The 22,987-nt window shown below is 38.1% G+C and overlaps 1 protein-coding gene across 1 annotated transcript in view; it reads right to left on the bottom strand.

Annotated features, from left to right (window-relative positions):
- Positions 1-443: 443 nt before the first annotated feature.
- Positions 444-22,987, bottom strand: part of KCNK2 (potassium two pore domain channel subfamily K member 2) — a 72,980-nt gene continuing 50,436 nt past the window's right edge. The window contains exons 6-7 of the mRNA XM_062489029.1: positions 14,893-15,032; positions 444-761 (exon numbers count right to left, since the gene is read on the bottom strand). Coding sequence (XP_062345013.1) covers positions 444-761; positions 14,893-15,032 — 458 coding nt within the window. The remainder of the gene's footprint in view (positions 762-14,892; positions 15,033-22,987) is intronic.

Here is a 22,987-nt window from a genome sequence, read left to right as displayed (position 1 = left end):
AAGGCACTGACAAAAATTTCTTAGGTAAAAGGCTGCATAAGAATTTCTTGCCATTTACAAATGTGTTGTAGTCCAGAAATGGTCCATTCCTAGGCTCAGTAAGGTAGACCCTGAAATTTTAAGGACTGATCCCTCAAAGCTACATTGTTACCATAAACAAGTGAGATTCATTCGTGAGGCCATATGGCACATTAGAAGTGAAAAACAGTCTGGGCAGATAAAGGCAGAAAACATTGCTTGTTCCAGCATCATTCGGAAACAGCAGTGCCATTCGTCTTTGTGTCTCTGAAGAGATGCGATGGTAACTCTGGGCTCTAGTTTTTCTGTGGAACTCATGCACACATATAAAATGCTGCTAGCACTGGTCATCGACAGGGTGGAAAAAATGGTGTATGGCTAGTCTAAGCCAAGAGCTTCCCAAGGGCTGGGATCCAAAGTCATGGCTACTTAATGTTCTCGATTACGGCTATCTCTTCTGCTGCACAGTGCGGCGTCAAACCATTCATGTAAATGCTGTCTGTCTTTGTCAGGGCTGGCAAGAGGTCCTTCTCGCTGGTCAGGTGGTTCACTGACAGTGTTCTCTTGCAGGGGGTCAGGTCTTGGTTGTGGTTGACAGCGAGTTCTGCAGAGAGCTTCCTTTTGATGGAGGTGGCCCGCTGGAACTTGTCGTAGATCTCCACGCTCAGGCGCCTTCGCGTCTCCTTGAACTCGGCCGTGACGTTGGCTGTCCACTCTGCAGCGTGGGCTCTGAACTCCCCGACCTGCAGCAGAAAACAGAATAAAAAGGAACCATTACGGCACCAAGGACTTCAGACACTGTTTATCTTCAGTGCAGGGTTGCCACCACTGGCACAAATTTCTTGTGCCAAAGACTCACTCTTTTATTGACAGCAACTAAAGAAGAAATATTGCACCAGTAAGAGTTAATAACAATTCCAAAAACACAAATAAAAATATTTTCTGCTGATTTTTTTTTATTGTTATCAAGGCAGTCAGCAATACAGGGAAGCTACAGAGGCTTGACAGCTGCACAATACCCAGCTGGTCAGGGGATGCTGAAATCCCAGCAATCCAGGCTGTGTTATGTATTGTTACTAGGGTGAGCGCTTATTTATGAGCACTTTCACTGTCTCTGGAAAAATCCTTGGGAGACTTGGCAAAGAATTTTCTAAATTTAGACAGAAAAGCTTTTTTCAAGGAAACCATCAGCTGTTTCTGCACTTGCTTCAAACATAGCATCAACACAGCAACGGTTAAAAGTCACCTCAGTGGCATGTTTGCTTCCCACCTTGAGACCTAAATCCCTTATTTTTCCTCCGATATGGCATAAAGTAGACTGAGGAGATCTAGTCTGAGGTAAACTATGGTCTGTCATTTATTTATTATTTATATTTTTGCTTTTGTATTTCAGTCAAACCACCAGTACCTTAAATAAATTTGTAGGAAGCTAAAGGAGGCACTTTTTGATGATACTATCTCATTATAACTCCAGAAGAAATAGATTGTTTCTCTTTAAATCTCTTCTCCCTCAACAGCTTAATACTGGGAAGATACTGCACAGAGAATACAGACTACTCATAAATATAAATCCAAAGTAAAGCATTTCAGGAAAATCTAACCCACATAAATTAGTCTAACTGGTACTGTTCAGTCCAGAATTTCAATAACTGGCAAGCAAACTCTGACTTAGTAAGCACAGAAATGCAAAAAGAATTTAGACAGAGAAATATAGGGGGCAAACCATCAGAGAAAAAGCCACAAGCTTATTCATGCCTTGCAGTGCAGTGTAAAACAGGAATATAATGAAGGTAAAAATGAATCAGCTCATCCAGGAGTGTCAGAGTTTCAGGAAAACTTTCCCCCTCCAGAAACAAAACAAAAAGATATCTTTACACAAGGGTCATTTTATTACATTCGTCTCCACTTCAGTAAATTACACAGATGACAAAAGTGGACAAATGTCTACTTTCTAAAACAAGGGCAATTATCTGCAATACACAGAGGACTCACCTAGCCGAATGATTATTAATATTTAATTTGTGCAGCTAGGATCAGACACACTGCACTTCGGAGCTGAAAATAATGAAATCTGCAATGCTGAAACATCTCAGCTGCTCCAATATTTTTACTTGTAGTAAACAAGTAATAAAAATATGATAAATAGTATCTGTGCACACCCTGGGGCAGTTTTTTCCTTTTCCTAAGCCTCACTACAGGCAGGCTGCCCAGGTCCTGGAAAATGGTTCTACCTAGGGGAACAAAGAGCCAGTACACAGGTTTCTATTCTACCATATATATTTGTACCATTTAACAGACCAGGTGTTTCACTCAAGCACACACCTCTGGCATTGCATGTGGTCAAATTCAAGAGATGTTACCAGGACTTAAAATTGCGTCTCAGCAACATATTAGAGGATATAACCACCTTGAACAACTGTGTCCCCCTAATATTTCCATTATTTTTCTTTTTTTTTTTTTTTTTTTTTTTTTTTTTTAAGATCCCACATGATTTCATGTTTGTTCAGGAGGGAAAATCAACTGGCCTTGCTTTTGAAGAAAGCAAGTTTATGTGACCTCTAGGAGAGGCTCAGAATGTTCCTGGTAATGGACCTGTCTTGCATACAGCAAGCTGCTCTTGGGCATTCAAGTTTTTCAGAATCTTTAAATTGTGGTTGTTGGGATATCTGATGTCTGAATTCTAGTGAGATTTCTTTGGAGAAGGAAGTTTATGCAGCCAGCAGAAGAGGATCAATAAATGTGTCTTTGGAGATAGGCTCATTCTAATTAAGGTGGTGTGGAACACTAACATGGTGGACACAATTCTACCTGCCCATACACCAAAGTTGTGACATTGGTTTATATTAAAATCATAGGAGAAAAATGCAAATTGAAGCATGATGTTATTAATGCTATTGCTGAGTAGAATCAAGATGTGTTAGTAGTAAAGCAGAGGGAATTGGAACACGTTAAGAACCAGGAGTTCAGTGCTCTTAGAACTATGCATGACCCAAATCTCTGTTTCCGGCCCCAACTTTAAAGGTGGACTGAAATGCATTCAAAAATATTACCTCTTTATAACAAAACTCTTAATTCTATAGCACTTACAGACTCAAGCAGGGTTGTAAGAAAAGGGTTATAAGTAAAGAAATATGCCATTTCAACTACCAGTGTATATCAGCAACTTGACTATACAATTTGATCCCTCCTTGATCCATAGAGACATCTGTAATATGTTCAGATTCTTTCTGTCCTTAGGTTATGGAATTTTAACACACTACATTACAGCTCCTCTTCATCTGGGCTCTAGCAACCAAAAAATGTTTCATGCAGAGACACTGAAATGCCAGTTGCATGTGCTGTTCAAAAAAATTAAATTCTTGGCATACCTACCTACTGTAACAACAATTTACTTTTCTCCAGACCTCTTGCCTCATTACAGCACAGCTCTACAGACTCTACAGCTGTCATAGTTGGGGGCAGTGTGACATGAGGACAAGGCCTCTTAGTCACAGAAATTACAGACAACTACATCTGAATGTCACAGAATATTTCAGAAGCAATAGGAAAAACATGTCATAGTGATAGCACCTGACTCAGCCATACAAGAAACAGCAATAATCTGGTGATGCTTCTCACTTCAACCTTCAGGGAAGAGAAATGCCACTAGTAATGGGGACATGGTCCCTATCCCAGCTCCTGAATTGACTTCCTCCACATCAAAATCCAAATTAGACTGCAAGGTGTTAGACATATTTCACAAGGACTATCAACCTAGCTACACTGAATGTCAACAGCAAGTAACTTTATTATGCATTTAAGAAGCAGGAAGCAGCACTCTACTGCCTTATGATTTCAGGGAAGACAAGTCTTGATAACAAGTTCTCAAGAATTATGGTATATAGTAACACAACCAAGTATTCAAAAAAATAAAAGAAAAAGAAAACAACCCCCCAAAACAACCCCCCAGAAAAAACACCTACAACTCTTCTAACAAATGAACAGCATTGACTCAATTCCTTGCCCACCCCAGGTTGCCTGGTCTCCAGCTACCACTGCCAGAGTATCCCATGTGAAACTGCACCATATCCCACAACCCCGTGAGGATGTCTCAAATACCGTAGGTCATCTCCAGTAACGCCTCCAAATGTCCAAATGTCTGTCTGTGCCAATTTATGTATGTACCTGTGGTGGAGATGTCACGTTTACTCATTTAGGATATGATGAGAAACTGCCTGTGAATCATTTGAGTAGAACACTCTCCAGGTTCTTGTTGAAGTCAGTATTGGTTTGTTTTTCTTGGGGGGGGGCGAGGGGGGAAAGGGAAGGAGGTGGAGAGGTTTGTAGTGGGGAAAAAAGCGGGCATCAATAAAGTACTGCACGAACTTCCTGAATGACCAAACAGTTCCCAGGCTGCACACATACACAATCACCAATATAACTTCAAGACAGATATACTGAATTTGACAGAACTAGGAAAAAGCCATGGATATTTAGCCACCATTCCTTCACCTACTCCTGCCAAAATCCATCTAAATGAATACTGTACTAGAACTGGCTCTCAGTCAATATCTCTAGTAGGATCAAAAGTTCCTGTTCAGTTTCATTGCTACTGTGTTTTAGCTTTCTGTTCAGCTGAGCTCCACACTTTGGTAAAGGCCAACAGCATAAATCAGAATGTAAGAATGTCCAAGGGGATGCCACTGTTGAAACTAAAAAAATCCATTTGAATATACTGAAGCACCTGCTTCATCCTTCAGTGCATTTGCTTTAATTCCTTATACTTATCAAGAGTTTGAGACTTTTTCTGGACACATAAAATTCTCCAAATACTTATGCACACAAAACTTCCCAGCATTCAGGAAGACCATTCATCCTATTAAGTGTCTGGAAAGCATAAGCCATGTAGCCATACACAAGCAATCTGTATTTTGAATTAAGCCACATTCTGTGCTCTAGCAGGAAAAAACGACAGCCTAATTAAGGACATTCTTAAATAGACCAAGACAAATGCACTTGCTCAACTTAACTTTGCCTTAGTTGTGCTCCTCTGTCTCGGGGATATTCTTGAAAAATCCCAGCATCACAGTATAATCAGTTAATCTACTTCAGCTTACAGAGGAGGAAGAATTGTATCCTGCTTGGATGGAGCTCAGATATATGACATGAAAACTATGATATACTCAGGAGGAGGTAAAGTACTGAGTAACAAATAAGGAAAAAAAAATAGCATCATATATATGTCATGGAAGAAAATGAAAACATATTTCTAAGTAATGTGTGCAGCTTTTTCTGTCATAGCTGAGCATTATGTTGTTTCCCTTTGGCATACAGGACTCATACATTTTATGATGAGCATGTTAGTGCAAGCCAAAAAAAATTGAGTTTAAAAAGTAAGTAGATGAGTTGGAAGTATCAATTTGACTGTATTTTAGGGTGAAAAAGGTACCCTTCCTTACAGATATTCTTAACAGTCTAGATGCTCCTCAGTATATAATTTCTTGCATTTATCCCTAATGCATTCTCTGAATTCTGCTTCATTTTTCCTCTCCAGTGTACTTTATCCTGTTACTTAAAAATAACACATCCAATTAACCTTCCTATGATATGCTACTCAGACAAAACTAGAAAGTGCATTACAAATTATGCAGGCAGCAGAATACAGAACATAACATTTTGTCTTAGCTCTCAGGAAACTCAGCCAGCCTTCACGAAATTTTTCACAAAGTTTCTCTAAAACAAACAAAAAAAAAAGTAAGTACAGAGAGGGTTGATGGATTTAACAACTCAGCTGCTGGGTGGGTTTATCCCTGAGTGCATCAGAGGAGTTTCCTACCCGCCATGTCACTTTCCTGCAGTTCTGGGTAAGCATATGCCACCTTTTCCCACCCAAGTTACTGCTGGACACAAATTTATATTCACCACCTCAGTTTCTATAGGTAAGAGAAGATCAGAGTACAGAAGAGAAAAAGAGAAGCTTTGCAAAAAATTTTAGTATAACCTGTGCATTTGCTGCACATCAAGGGAATCTCACTTACAGCCCAGCTAAGATTCCCAACCCAATGATCTGTCTTTCTATTGTAGTGTTATTAGCGTATACCCAAAATGCCTGTGGACAGGTGTTCAGAGTGCGCTCTACTTGTCTGTAAAGGTAAACAGCCACAAAATGCAAGAAATTCCACAGGCACTAATGAGATACCTGTGCTGAGCTTTCCCAGGTCCACCACCTTCTATGATGAGCCACCATCTTCTATACCTTCGCCCTGTCAGGACCTCAGATCTGTAAGCAGGGAGCTCTTCTTTACAGGTCTTTAAGGTACAAGATTTTGATTTCAAGATGAATGGCATACAGAAGCATTAAGTGATGCCTTTTTTGGTTCTACTCATTGGTATACACAGCCCTCTGTTTTTCAGTCAAATATCAGAGGGGAAAAAACTCTTTTGTGAAGTTGTCATCTTCTGTGGTAAGACTTCAATTACATTGTCAATTGCATTTTTGTAGCTATGGTGGTCAGAAATGCTTTGGGAACAATGCTCTCCTGATAGAAACTGGATTGTTCAGTCCTGTAATAAGCAATGCTTGTGAGTTCATTCTGGTGAGCAATGATTGTTTGGTTTCACCCACATAACTTCCATGAACACATCTGAGGCCTTGGCTGAAATAAACCACATTATCCAATGGGAATGCAGAGAGCCCACAAACTTTGATTATTTTATTTGTGTAGGAACATCTATGGTGGCAGCTGTGGGAATATGTTTTGTGGAGATGTAACAGATGGCAGATGCAAGAAATGGCCTTTTCCTCTATCATGGTTTGATTCAACAAAATAAAAACAGCCTAAAAGCCATGCTTACCAAACAGAACAAGATATACTAAGAGTCAACGCGGTTGTTTTGTTTTACCTTTTGTTTTTCCATAAATATGAAGATTGCTATACTAGGTATATCCTCAGAATTATTATTGAATATTGCCCATCAGATACCTCTTTGCATAGATCGGCATGTGTGTAGTCTCAGTAGTGTAGACAAGTTATGGGCCTGGTTATCTCACTCTCTATTGTTCTGCTTTGTTATTAACTTCCAAAGATAAAGATAAATAAAAGATGTTGACATTTTCTTTTAAAAATCAGTTCTCTTTTGTGGTTTCAGCTGCCTCAGAGAGCCATCCAACCCCTCTTTCAACCTGGTGAGAGCGAATGACATGCACCTGTATTAGCCACAGGGAACTACTTAGGTTTGCATAAAGCTCTACCAAGCTGAGCCTAAGGTGGTTCAGGGGAACAGTGTGTATCCTTTGCCTGTGCTATACAGCCAATGACTTGGCTGCAGCCAGGAATAGCAAACATTTTAAGAACTACACTAGAAGCATAATGAAACCCAAGCCACAGGCAGATGAAAGACTGCCTCAACTTTCTCTCAGAGGGAAGAAACAAAAACTGTTTCATAAACTCACTGGACTTCTTTTAGCTTATAAAGATATGCTAAAAGAGAACAAACATAAAAAAGGACTTAATTTTTACTTGGTGGTATGGAATGATTATGGTAACTACTTGTTCAAGTTCCAGCAAGAACTGTTTATTTCTTAACTTTCCAGTGTCTATATCTGGAGTGAGATATTTGTGTGAAATATTAAAGCTCTGCTTTGGCTGTTCAACACTAGTATTACAACTGCACCTATCCCTTGTGAAAGGCTGTATTCTATAGTTGCTTTGTTCCCTTTTGTCTGCAATTGAAAAGTGCTTTCCTCAACATCAACACACCTACTTGCAAGGGCATTCTGCTGAACTTGCTTTGTCTGGGAACTCATCCTCAAAACAGCTATCAGATTCATACACTCAGCATTACTAACACATTCTGGAATCTTTTCCTAACAATATCCACGCACTGAGATTATCCTTAAAAAAAAAAAAAAAAGTTTTCAGGAATGTTAATATGTTAATCATGAAGATACCAGTGATATTTAACCTGGAATATTTTCAGCCCAAAATAAAGTAAACCACAGTAAATATATTTATTGCTGTGACAAAGGATCAATTACATCTTATCTCGAAAAACTAAGATTTCTTAATGTAGACCATGATAACATGCATTCTGGGAATCTTCATGGGTAATTAACTCCAAGAAATGCTATTGCTATAACTGATCTCTCTTTAATCAATTTCTCTTATTATGAAGTATAAGTCTCTTACTTTAGTTTTATTTTTGCAAATTCAATAGCTTTTGCCTCCACTCCCTTGCTGCATGCAGCCTTCACTGGAGTGATTTTCTTCTTACCTGAACACTGTGGGAGAGCAGGGCCAGGCACAAGAGACACTGACAGTGTCCCTATACCCTGGGCCATGCTGCTCCCCATGAAAGTGTACTTGGCAGCACATCTCTTGTAATCAGTACCCCACCAGGACCTGATACTCAATATACAGTAATGAAACATCAGTCTCTAAATGCTTGGTATGCCCAGCTAAGAGGCGTGATACAAATATAAATATAACCACAGCAAAACTATGGAGATGTTATCTGTGTGTGTGCTGAATCAGAAGTGAAGTGAAGCAAACATCACATGTCCAAAGTACACAAAACTATGAGGGAAGATCTCAAAAGTGTGTCAAAAGCCATCAGCTGTTTAGTTTTCCTGGAATTCTCAGAACAAGATGTTCTTTCCTATTCATTATTGCACACATTACCACAGCAGACTTTTAGAAGGCTGATCAATATAGAAACTCAGTATTACAGACTGTTGCTAGGGCAGATTCAGGAACATCACCAGGATAACTTTAACTAATAGAAAGGAAGAGATCAAATTGCATTCAGGACCAGGTCACTTATTTCCATCTCCTCCTTACACCAATACCACTCTTTATATATCTCTGAGACTCTGGGCTGCTATAGAGAGACTGCACTATCACCTTTTATTTTGGGTCTGTTTTCGTTGGGTTTTTTGTCCTGTTGCTAATCACATTTGACTGGAGACATACAGTTGTTTCGACCATAGAAAGATTTTATATTTCTCCCCATCTCATAGAAATTATTAAAAGCAATCACCTTTTTGAACATGGATATTCCCTCTCAAACTTTTCTGCACATCTTGGATGTACTGGGAAAAAAACCTCTTAATGCAAGATAGATTTCTCTTCAGATGCTTCCCTTGCCATTTTTGCAGATCTCTGAATTCTTCCCGAAGTTTAGAGAACAGATCTAGGGGCTGTTTTCCAGTAATATACCTTTTAGCAAAGTCTGCAGCAGTAGCACCACTTTCCTACAGAAACCTGATGATTTGCTGATTGAACATCTTAGAATTGTTACCCTTATTAATCACTGCCTTGCAAAATTACTTTGCATACCATGGCTTTGACATACTTGTCTCTCACAAGTATTTCAATCCAGTGCTTTCTAGGAACAGACTTCCATCACATCAGCCTGACCAATTTAGTAAAGCAGTGGATATAAAATTTGTAAAACTGATGTAGTTTGGTTTGGTTTTTTAGGTATTGGTTGGTTGGGGTTTTGGGATTTTGTTTGTTTGGGATTTGTTTGGGGTTTTGTTTAGTTTTTGCCTGTTTTTCTTTTATGTTTTGGACTGTTTGTTTTCTTTTGCTGGGAGGTGGGGGGGGGGGGTGCTTGGTTGGGAGGAGGGGTTATAAGAAAAGAAAAAGTCCAAACTAATTTTCTTCAACAGAAGCTGACCCATCTCACTTGAAACAATGCAAAATGGACCAGCAAGTGACTCTGATCACCAGGCTGAAGAGTTATTCTCTACCATCTTCAATTCTAAGTGAACAGATTTTGTTTCCTGAAACAGGGATAACCAGGTTAAGAGTTCATTGAACAATTTCTTCCTCCTTTTTTGTCATACACCCTCACAACACAGCCTCTGAGGACAATCTGTTTGGCTGGAGGTTAAAAACCCTTCAAAACTGCTTCTCACTTGAGTCCACTAATTTTTTCATCTTTTCATGCATACAGCCTACATCTAGGGTCCCTCTTCAGGGGATATGGGAAAAGGGCTCAAGTTCTCTTTATGCTGGGTCCCTTATGCTGGGTGAGCACCTTCAACCTGAAGCAAATAAAAAGGCAACAAATAATATAGGGAGTGCAATAATCTCCATGGCATCATCATGACAAGACTAATTCTGTTTTGACAGACTTGAGTGACAGCTCTGTCACTGGTGCCAAGAAAACTAAACTGAATGACAATTCAGATGAGTCAAATTTGTTGAATTTGTTTATAAATAGCAAATATAGCAACTGCTTCTAGAATTTCCACAAGAAGTGAATGTGCTATTTCTCATTAAATTTTAGGCTTTGTCTTTAAACCTGGGTGCATGTTGTCCAATTCAAAAGACTAAGAAGCAGCATGATGAAAATAATTTGCCCAAAACTGAGCCGATATCTAAGAAAAGTCTGTCACCTGGACTCCTGATACAGAGCGAAGGGAACAGGCTCCTCCAGGATCTATAGTCCAAATGACTAAGATTGTTGGTTGGGTAGGCATTTTTGCTGAAAATGCTGGAATTCAGAAGCTGCTGCATATAGAAATAAAAGAAAAAATATGACAAGGAAAAAAATACTGCTGAAAATTTACCTTTCAAAGAGACTAAAATCAGAACACTTTAAAAGGGCTCTGAGTAATCAGAGTGTAGAGAATAATGAAGAGGAGGGAGTTTAAGGCAAGAGAGTATAGCTGAGGCTGAACTTCAGAGACAGATCACCTACTTAAGATTATAGCACACAGCATGTTCCAGTGACTTTCTGACATTTAATCTATCTTACTGTATGAGCTACTTCCAGATCTATCCTTCTAAAACTCCCACTTTGTCTCTACTTGTCTTTCACTTCCCTCCTCATCTGATGCATTCAAAATTCTCCAGAGTGTTTCAGGAGACAAAAGCCACCTGAACAACTGACTGACATACTGGTTATCTGGATTTTAATATCAAAATACAGCAGTTCTGTGCATTAGTGCATTTCTGATCAGATCTCTTTTATCTCAGATCCACTTGTATATGACAAACTTTCCTGGTAGTATACTGAAAAAAAAAAGATAGATGTTTTATTTTGTTGAAACAGTGAAATGTATTATTGCCCCAAAATCTTATGTAAACTGCTTCTAATAACAACACAACTACATTAAAATATATGAATGGAACTATAGATTTTAGGTGATATTCATTAACAGCATGCTTCCTCCCTGCAATAAGAAAGACCTGCCATCATGCCCTAAATATGTTGATATTTATTGATACTTTTTTCCTTTTGACTACAGGAAGATGGAAAAAACAGATTATGGCTGCCTATCAAAAGAGATATACCTCTGATTGTATATAGTTTTGGTTTTTGGGGACAAGTAAAGAAGGACACTTACAACCTCTCTGTCTCATTCTGGACTAAGGTAACATTCTCTAGATTTTGCTGCTTAGTCTTAGACTGCTGAATCGGCACAATTGATCACTACTGAAAGATCTACTCCTTCCTGCATCTAAAACATGTTAGACTTCTGTTTTCTTCATGGAAAGTAGGATACAAGTCCCATACCAAACCTTGTTTATTTGCTGATACCCAAAACAATCTCCATAATTTTCAGGAAGATTTTCAGCATCCTATTCTCTAGGAAATACATTAAACTGCTTCAGTTTTCAGAGTGCATTGATCACAGTTCTGTAGGTTTTTCATGGGCTCTGTATCTCAATGGGTTTTAATATATAACATTATTTCCCACTTCAAATGTTACTTTTAGGTATAAGGGGCTATTTCCCCAAGGACTGACAATATTTCCTCAAGACAGTTAAAAAATTACACCCCATACTTTGAACTAGGATTTTTCATTGCATTAATGGATATTGCAACTCCAGAGAGGTTCCTCTGCTATAATCTGCATCCATAGAAGCTGGAACAGTCCACTGTAAATTTAAGTTTAACTGTAAAATAAAAGAAATTAAATCTCATCTGACTTCTGCTGGCACAGAAGAGACTTGGTAACCACATTTCCTCTAGATTCTTTCAGTATAGCTGAGGAGTTCACTCATATTTTCCCAGGCAGATAGCAAAAATGAGCTAAGAGCAGCCATTTTTATAATAAAAAAAGAAACCTGTAAAAGTGAATATTTGTAAAATGCTTATAGCTAATCTTATAACAAAAGGCAATATATTTGTATTAATTTATTCCTACAAAGTTTCATTAGGATAGAAGACGGAATTTTTTTTTTGTATTTTCTAACTGTCACACAACTTAAGGTGTATCATAATTCAATTCTCAAATTAGTCTCTGAAACTGTTAAAACTATAGAATTTTAAACTGCTAAAGCATTTTATTTCTGGTATGAATTCTCATGCATGCTTGAGCAATAGGTTAAGAAGCAGGGAGGGAGATTTCTGACCATCAGAGATATGATTAATTGAATCATGTTATGTCTGTCTTTAATCTAACCTAACACACAGGAGACTTGTATACAGCAGAATTCTCAATACTTGCTTCAGCCAAGAGAATTTGGATATATCTGAAGAATGAGGTTTTCCTTGCTGTAGACAAAATGAATATGCTTGTTTAGGCTATAAAGGTGAGAAAGAATGAAAAGATGGACTAGGTTTTATATTCCCAGTGCCTGAGAAAAGAAAACTCAGCACTGCACTGCATAACCTGGCAAAGAGTTTTCCCTGATAAAAATAGGAATGCTTTTGATGCATTAGAGGTATTCTTGGGTTTCTTCAGTTCATGCATCTTTAAATCCTTTCCAGAGATGGTCTATATTGAAATGGCTTCACAAAGAGTTACAAATTTCAAACATTCTTAATATATTATCATCATTATAAGATTAAAACCTCAGTGTTATACAGTCCACTATATAATCAAGATACTATATGATCTCCAGATAACAGAAAAGAATATGATAAAATTGAGGTTAAAAATCAGATTAATTATAGGAAGAAGTGTGAAGAACTGAAATACATCAACAGTGTCTGAGAAAATCAGCAAAAACAAGTCTGGAGAATATTTTTGCATAGTCTGAAGTCATAGTACCTCAGTCACATGATATTTTTTCTAAAACATCCAGACACAAGTAACCTAGGGAACCAAAAGACAATTTAGGAAATGCCCCAAGTTGAGAAAAGTTAGACAGCAGGAGAGTGCCCAGAAGAAAACACCACTCTTAAATCATAGAATAGCCTGAGCTGGAAGGGACCCACAAGGATCATGAAATCCAACTCTTGGTTCAGCACAAAAATTCCAATGTGTCCCTGAGAGCAGTGTCCCAATGCTTTGTGAACTCTGCCTGGCTTGCTCTGCCTACTTCTTCTTATTGCAGAGGAGAAAATAGATGAGACCAACCTAATTCTTAGAGTTCAAAATAACCAAATACAACCATGCAGGTTACTGGCATTTAAAGCGATGCACTGGTTTCCCTGCAGTCAGTGTAAGCCATGTAAGGCTGGCTGCTAAAGGCAACCTCAGCGCTTTTCTAGAAAACAGAACAGTGGTCCTGCCAGCTGTTGAACCTGCAAAATCTGCAAATCTATACTCAGATGATACCTGCTGCTCCCTATCTGTGGAGGGCACAAGTAAAGCCCATTGTGGAAGGGAAGGCATAAATACCCTTTCAAATTTACAGCATGTGGTAAAAGATGACACTCTCAAAGTGAAACTGTTCAAATAAATATTGTCCTCTGCTCCAGGGCTGTGTTATGAATTGCCTGCTAAAAGTGTGCTTACAGCAGACCTGTCACCATGCTGTCTCTAACCCCAGAGCCATGAGCACAGCAAGGGCAATGGAAAAGGGCTTCCCATTCCATATTCCTTACAAAGTGGGTTTGATCCTGCCCAGGATCCCAGCTCCTACCCTCCTGCCTGCTGCCAGCAGCATCCGTGCTCCCACTCTGAAGGTGGCAGGCACCCTGAGGGTCTGCAGTCAGTCAAAGCATGTAGGGGTAAGCTACCTTTCAGAGCAAAGGCTTTGGGAACTCAAGCATTGCCAGGAGTACATCTAGGCATTGATGCCATACCCTACAGCTAGGAAAACTATTCAAAACAATGTAAGTAGCAGGCCACTGCACACTGGCCAATATATTCATTCCATCACAAACAAATTAGAGCTTTTATGTTTGAGTAGCATAAATCAACTGATGCGTGAAAAAGAACTCAAGCTAAATTAGAGGGAAATAATATGTTACTTCAAACAACATTAATTTCTCGGACTTCCAGTAAAACCTGAACTATGCATGCTACAATTGAAGGAAATTTTATTTACCCTCTAATATTTTCAAAACCAGGACATTTTTGTAAATGACGAAACTTCAAGTTTTGTTGTTGTATCATTGGAATAATAAATACAAGTGAAAACAAGTGAAATTCACAGGTGAAAAACATATTTCAATTGAAAGTAATAGACTTGACTACAAATATAATTCTATGGAAGCTGTTATGGTAAAATACACCCAGGGATATTTGAATAATTCATTCCAATACCTAACATGGTACAAAAAATATTTTCTTACCACTATAAAGCATGCTATCTCAAATATAACCACTTAAGTACTTCTTTTACATACTTGCATCCCTTATAGAAACAAAGCAGAATGATTTTTGCCTTAAAAATTAAGGCCTACATTCTACTACCTAGAACAGTAGTTTAAGACTTTTCCCCCATATATCAAGTGCAACTGTTCATATACACTTAATTTAATTAATACATTTAATCTAATTTTCTGTGCAGACATGTGAAAATAAAATGCTATGTTTGAATGGACTGCTACATGGTTTCCTGCAGTTTGATTTGCAGCATTACAGTTCACACAGAAACAGCTTTGACCTATGCACCCTAAGAGCAAAAGCAACCACAAGCTCCCCTGGCTTCTATTTAAAGCTTTTAAAAAGGAATATTTCTTCCCTTTTCAAAATATTCTTACCTCTTCCTTTGTCTTTTTTGATATGACCCTTAGCCAGTCTCCAATCATGCTGAGGACAGCTGCAAAGTAAGCAAGCCCAACAAGGATCCAGAACCACACCACTGGCTTATAAAAATCTAGGTATTCAATATCTGATCCACCTGAAAGACAATACAGTAAAAATTAATTCAGACTTAGTAGCTATAGGTGCAAAAATGTTTTAAAATTAATTTTCCTAAAAGAAGTTTCTTACACCTTCTGTACTTTTACCCATGCAAAAAATCTTAGCAAAATATTTTGCTGAATTTGAACAGATTATATAAATTATATATAAATTAGTACACTCTTGAAAATTTGGCATACACAAATTTTAGCAAAGATTGTTAACAATTCATAATAATTATTGAATGAACACAAACTGATTCAACTTCTGATATACTGTCATTTAAATAGAGGTCATTGAAGACAGCTTGAATGAAATGCTCCAAATAATGATGCTGCACCAGAGTTTAAAGTGTTGTTCCAAAGTATGCAATGGGTTCACACACTGGGAAATCTGTTTTTGCAAGAACTTTAAAACATCTCAATACTTACATAAAACCTTTAGTCTCAGTAAAAGAGTAGCACCTGCATTAGCAAGTGTGGGTAGGCAAACTTTATCATCTCCATTCTACAGAAGGAAATCAGAGTGCAAGGACTTGAGCTGAACTGATCATAAACAGACCCGACCCACCCCACCCCCCAAAAAAAAAACAAAACAAACGGTGGGTTAAAGAAGTCTGCTGAAGGCAACTTTTTTGAATCCCACTGCCACAAGCACCAATCACTTCAGTATTACAGTATAAAAAAGGATAAATTTCAGTGGTGTCTGTAATAGAGCTTTCAGGTATAATACAGCTATAAGGAACAGATGTCTTACTTCCACGCAAAAAAGAAAGTTCTGTTCATCTAGAGGTCTTGACAACACCAAATAGCTCACATTTCACATCTTGCCATGCAGTAAAACAGAAGCCTTAAACTTGGAATTCAGCTGTGCTACAACAAATAAAACCAGACTTCTAGTTTGGGCTGCTACAAGAAGTTTAATGCGTATATCTGCCCATGATTGAAGAAACTCTACAATAAAATCTTTTCAGGCACATTAAAGTAGCCTGTACAGGTACACAATACTTTGTTTTATGTATCTGCATCCTATACTGAAACAAATCAAAGGAAAATTTGCCCCAAAATATCAAGCAGCTTGTTACTGTACTGAGATTGACTCTCATGGAGCATAATGTTTTTACTTTGCTTTATTATCACAGAGACTACATGCAGATGAAGTTTACTGATGGCTAGCTTTGTGTGGAAGCCCTCACAGACAGAAATTTTATTATTTTCATGTCAACTACATCTTTTAATTAAAAAAAAAAATGCACTGAGCTACAGTGGTTTACTCAACTATCCAAGAGATGAATCCACATTGTGAAAGTGGATACACTTTGATGCCTTTGCAGTCCCAAGCAGAAGACTGGGCTCTGTTTGGAACAGAAGACATCCAGCCACAAAAGGGCTGAGTTTGTCACAGCATAAGACAAACAAAACACCAAATCATTTGTTAACAACATCCATCTCGTGTCAATCTAGTAAAACAGTATTTTAGGGATGATTTACCCAAAATTTGTTGTAATTCAAAAAAATGTTTAATTACCATTATGTCTTTGCTATAGTAATGGGCCGCACTTGGTGGTTCATCCTCTTCCTCAGCTGTTCATACACTGCACAATAAAGTATCATAGAAAGCATCCACATAGTTGGTTTTTAATTTTTGGCATATTATGTTTATAGACTGAAACTGGAACTTAGCTCTGCCAGTCTGCAGGTAGCCCCTCCTTAACAGTTTATGCTTATTTTATTTACAGCAAAGTTAATCACCGGGAAAGGAGTTTGAACATATTCATGTTTAACCAAGTTTTCCATGCTGTCTGGCCAGGAGAGGGCTCCATCTAGCCATGCCCAAAGGAGTTCAGCTTTCCTGAAGTTAGAGGGACAAAAGGTATCCAAAGAAATACTCCAAGATAGGGTTTCAAAGGTAAAACCTTTATTAGTTGTTGAGCTTCTGAACTTCAAGGACTCCTTGGATGATTTCACAATTTAATCAAATCTCAAGGAGAGAGAGGCATACCTGAGGATGGTTGTCCTGACATAACTACTGTCTCCTGGGATGCTCAAACTGCCTTAATGAAGTTACCTGGGAATGTCATTAAATAGGATTTGCTAGAGAAATGTGATCACAACTCAACTGTACTGAATTTAAACTACAAGAATTCATTTACTACCAAATTCACTTAAATGGGTATGAATGCATTTGGATATGAGTATGCATAGCTAAATGTACGTTTCCTGAAGTATATGAGATAATCTAATGATTTTATGGGCAACATAGTAAAAAGCATATCACTATGATACACTATTATGTTTCTCCTGCAAAGCAAATTGGTTTATGCAGCCCTCTAGAAAGCAAAATGCTGAGAAGGCAGAAGATGAATTTTGTTGCTTGTTTGGCAAACCAAATTTTGTGGGCTGAGGGACAAAACTTTCCCCAGCTTTCTTTAGCCTCTACCCAAAATATGTTAAAACCACAATGAAGAAGAAATGCAGCAGTCATGCTGCTGTAATCTGTTACCAAGAGCAGCCACAGTTTATCAGCAAGATGTTTTCTGGTAAGGATTTGATCTAAAGTTGCTTGAGGTCTGTGAGAAATCAAAGAGTTTTCCCATCCATCATCATCACAGCCTATTGTATTGCTGCTGTCACCATTTTTATATCCACCAAATAAATTTTATTTGGGAGTTTCAACACTTTGAAAACAAAGTCGTTCTACGGCCCAAACACTTTCCTTATTAAGGTCAAGAACCCTGTTTCAGTGAAGAAAGGCAGTAATGAATATCTCAGGCATGCTTTAGAACAGATTCTGATTCTCAGGTAGGAGATAAGGGTTACAGACATATCTTTTTTACTTATTTATGTAAAGCAAGCGCTTTAAAAGTAAATAATTTTCTTCATTGTTGCCACTGTTTTTTCCCATTCTTTCTACAGTAATTGACCCAAAATAGAAACATGTAATTATTTTTGTAAAGTTGGTTGGCTTTGCATTTTTACTTCAAAATTAGAAGGAGAGAATAGAAAATGCTGTCAACACTGAATGTCTTAATTCCATTCCAGCAGAAATTTCTGGGTTATTCAGAAGTTGGCACTGCAAACAAGGATATGTTTACAATTTTTCATCAGCAGTAAAAATGACTCTGGATATAGAAAAAATATATAATTCAGTTTTAATTGCAGAATAACAACTAGATGTCCATCACCCCTGTGGTGACAAACACATTTAATCCAGTAATGCCATTTGTTCCACTCCAAAGAAGTATGGAGGTTCAGCCCTGCAGCTTGAATGGAATTACCTCTGAGGACTGGAGAGGGAAAAAAAAAAAAAAATGATGGTTAGAGAAAAAGAATAGCCCATATGGCAATGTGGAAACACACAAGGCTGGGGACAAGATACTGCACTGTCAGAGATGGAATGTAAGTAGGCCATAGGAGCCACTTGATGCCACTCAGTGGAAAATGGAGAGCTACTTCAGAAAACAAAGCACGGATCTAAAACACTCCCCACGTGCTGTCCATCAAGCAAGTCAGTGCTCTGTCTTCAGCTTAAAGCACAGCTCACACCAGAGAGCCTTATTGGGGACACTGGGTCCTGAGGGGACAAAGAGCTCTTCCACATGCCAGAAAAAGACATGGAGCCTGTGGGAGGGCACACAGCTCTCCCCCAGGGTGCTGGACACACCCCTGGCTCAGCATGGCAGCCATTTCTCACTGCTGGGGCGAGGTATTACACAGTGACAGCAGATCAGCTGGGCTGCTTTGACCACCAGGTCAAGTGCCCCAGTTCAGTGACATTAAATGAGACTAGAATATCTCAATTCCCTATAAACTGGGTCTCAGGCCAAGCAATGCAGTGCAGAGGCAGGTATGTGTTTCCCAGTGGTGACACATCAGTTCAATACAGAATGAAACAGTGACAAAGGAACAAGTTAAAAATCAGGGTTCAAACATGGAAAATATACCAAGCCAAAAAAAACTCCCTCAAATGCAACAAAATACTTGGAATACATTTTTGTAGTAACACTTGCAGAATTCTGTGATCTGTTTCACTGAACCAGTTGAGACAATCTTATATTATGCTCCACTGTGAAACAGACTACTGATAGGTTATTTATATTATAGCCTTTTACTTAATTTAGTCAAATTTTGGACATGCCACCTAAAGATTTGAAACGTGTTGGATTATTGCCATTAGAAATATTTGAATACACCTTCCAAACTGCCTGCAAGTTAAAGAACTTATCTGTATATATGAACAATATCTTGTCAATTATACAGATGTATTCACATGCCTCAGTGCTAACCTCAGTACACAGAAATATATTTCATTGTACTGAAATCGGGACATGTTCAAGATGAGAAGATTTCTTTTTCTCTTTCACAAGATATTAATAGTTTTGGTTGAGTTGGGTTTTTTTTGGTTTGGTTTTGGTTGGGTTTTCTTCTGTCATGTTGACAGAAGAAGTGTTGAAGTGTTTCCTCTTGAAAACAAGAAAAGCGATGTTTGACTATGTCCTCATATTCTTTTTTTTCTTTGTGAAAAGCTACGGTAATATTTCTTCAATGAAAAAACTATTTTTCTCCCTCTAAAAGAATTAAACCACTCCAAAAATTTGAAAAATCAAGTCGTGTCATAAGATAGAAGCAGTCACTTCATTCTGTTCATATGAATAGAGTTCACATATTTTCTTAAACATGCATTACAAGGGCTTTTCATCTTTTCCTTCCTTGCATGCACCAGGAGTGACCATTCTATTATGTTTTCCTCAAGGCTTCTCTTGCTGACGGAAACCCCAGCTGAAATTTCCACAGGCTCCAAATAACTTAGACTCTGACTAACAAAGGGAAACTTCCCTCACTCTGGTTTCTGGGAATAAAGTACATGGTCTCCAGGACAAAAAAGAAAGTTAAAAAAATCCTGGAGAACTAAAAGAATTTCTAACATGACAGTCTGTACTGCAGTCAATGATACCATTACATTCCTGTATTGGCTCCCTTTTGCTCTAGCTTTGAGTAACACACTGTTCTTTACCTCTTGAAAATTTTTCAGGGCTTCTTTTCAGTCTTCCAGGAGCACCAGAAAACAGCGTCATGTTAGCAAAAAATGATAGCCATTTTAGAATTTTTTTCCCACATGCCTACACCTATGCTAACACAACCATGGGATTGTGTGGGGCTTGTAAACTTATGGTTTTTTTCTCTCAGATGGCAGTTCTCAGAAAAAAAAAGGTTTGAAAGTTTTCAAATATATAGGAATTTGAGGGAACTTTATGGGCCAAAACTGACACACATTTATGGATTATCGTGTGGGCCTCCAGACTGCTAAAAGAATTATCAATTTGACTTTTATTTTTAAAAGTACACTCTGATATAATTGCAAATTGGAGCATCACTGCCCACCATTATTCTTTAAGTCTTATTATAATGCTACGTGGAAGAAGGTAATTTTCACTTTAAGTATTGTTTAAGGAAAAAAGTTTACAAAAATAAATAAATTAATTAATGCCAGTGTGAGGAGTTTTTCAAAATGTGCTGCATCTAGCACCAAGTAGAGTGAAGCATCATTCTGTCTGCTGCTTTGTGCTTCACCATGGCAAACCAGAACTAATGACAGTATGCTCTAGACCCACAATATTCTATCATGGCCAACCTGACCACCTCTTTAACAGCCTTATACAGCATTAGAGGTTTTAACTCTTCAGGTTTCCCCCTCGTTTGTGGGCAACCAGTTTTCCTAAACTTCAAGGAGAGTTCTCCAGACAAAGCCCACAACAAAAATATCAGTGGCAGTTAGTGTGCACCCTGTAATTATGACTGACTTAGAAGAGAAACAGGCAAACCAAAAATCATGAAGAAAATGTACTAATTTGTTAGTGTGCAAAAAATTCTGCATAATTCCTCAAAATTAATAAGGAGTCCTAGCTCTTAGGACAAATTGTCTGAGCTCCATTGACAATTGCAATGTCAGTTTCCTTCAAATAATTTTATATACACACGATGACTGAAAACTTCCACAATGCAAAGCTCAATCAATTAATACCTTACCTATTTTTCCAAATTTTTATTTAACTGGCCAATTGTGTACTGCAAAGAAAGCAAATGGACATTTTTGAAAAACCCTTCAAGTCACCAGCCAAAACCAGAGTATTTTAGTTCACCCGAAGATTACAATAATATCAACTTCATCCCTGTCAGACTATAGTTCCATGGGAATGTTAACCTCCCAGTTGTGTTGGGGACAGCCATCTAGCCCTGTTTCCCTGAGCATTGTCTCAGCAAGTACAAATCCCATTGCCCCTTTAAATCAGTAACATGTTGCAGTTCAAATACGAGTCTTATGCATGTCACTCAAAGAAACTAGAAAACATTTCTGATGCTTTGAAACAATGGATTTACAGTAGGATTTTAAGTTAAGTAAAGAACATCTTTCAAGTAAACCATAAAAGGCCATCAGCTATAGAACAAAATAATTCAAGGACATTCTATAGAAAGAGAAAGTATTTCCAGGTAGAATTTAAAAAGCAGATAATGCAGGAAAAAAATTATGATAGCAAATGATCTACAAATAGAAAAGTCTATGGAAATTTATAATGGGGTAATGAAAAATGTACTCAGTGTTCTAGTTAGAGCCAAATGGGCCATTTCACATAATGCTTTATAGTAAATACAACCAGGCCTTTATACACTATCATTTTTATTCCCTGTCATGCACATACCCTTCAGGAATGAAAGCCTAAAACACCTAGTTCTTGACTTGGAAACAGCATACATTTTTTATTTCATGTTAGCTGTTATCTGAGCAGAATCACAAATTCTGAAGACAAAATGAAAATAAGAAAATGAATACAGGAAAGAAAATGGAAAGGCACAAGTCAAGACACATACAAAGATATTTGGAAGCATCACAAATAACTATGTAAAAGAAATTTCGTTTGCTATTTTACAGCTCAGTTCTATAATTTACAAGAAGTTTTGGCAAGTTTGCAAGCAGTCTAAAAATGAAGGCTGCCTGAGTAGCTTAGCGTCTTCAACAACAACTAAATTTACCCCCATTCTACCCACATCATTTACAAATATGTCAAGCAGTTCCAACACTTTAGAGATCCTTGTTGTACCTCACCAACTTGAAAAACTTCTACCAGTGACAAGACCCATTACTGCCATCAAGGCAAAATTTCAGGCACATCTACAAGAGGAATTACCCAACCTGTGAACCTCATCTTGGCACACTTGGACTCACACAACAGCCATGGGCACAGACAAGACACAGAAGGATCCCACAGCATGTGAGTGTCTACTAAGAACAGCTCCCTCCAGTAGTCTCCCACTGAGAGCAGACCCAGCAAAGGGCTTCTTGGCCACCTCTGCCTTGCACAGAGTTTAGAGGTGGGAGAGAGGCAATTCATGAGAGAGAGGATGGTTCTGTATCAGCAGAAGCACCAGATTAGGCCAAGGAAAGCAAGCCTCAGGCTCAGAGCACAAAGCTCTGAGTTCCTGATCAATGTGCTTTCTCAGCACAGACAGCATATACTTACTCAAATCTAAGAAGTGAACTAACACGTCTGACATCTTTTCAACAAAAAAAGTTGACACAGAGAACTGGCCCAGACATTTTTTTCACTTAGCATATCAAAGTTGTTTGAAACTAATTCAGCTTAATGGAACCATAAAAAATGGACCTGTTATCTACAGGTTTTGCTAAAACTTCTCCTGACATTACAAAAAAAAACACGGCCAAGTGTGTACTGACAGTCACAGAAGTAGGATCCAGAAGATCCTGCAGAATACATACATTTCAATGGCAGAAAGAGAGCTCTGAAATCTTTTGAAAGTAAGGGATGTGCATCAAACCTACTTCATACGGTGAGGCCTTTTAAACAAACCCAGCTGAAAAGATACATTCAGATACAAAGGATACATTCAGTACTCTATTAATGCTTGTACTTTGTAACCTGTAAGAAAAAGAAAAAAA

Source organism: Cinclus cinclus, chromosome 3 (assembly GCF_963662255.1).
Source record: "Cinclus cinclus chromosome 3, bCinCin1.1, whole genome shotgun sequence".
In the NCBI taxonomy this organism is placed as follows: domain Eukaryota; kingdom Metazoa; phylum Chordata; class Aves; order Passeriformes; family Cinclidae; genus Cinclus; species Cinclus cinclus.
This window is presented reverse-complemented; position numbering and strand designations above follow the sequence as displayed.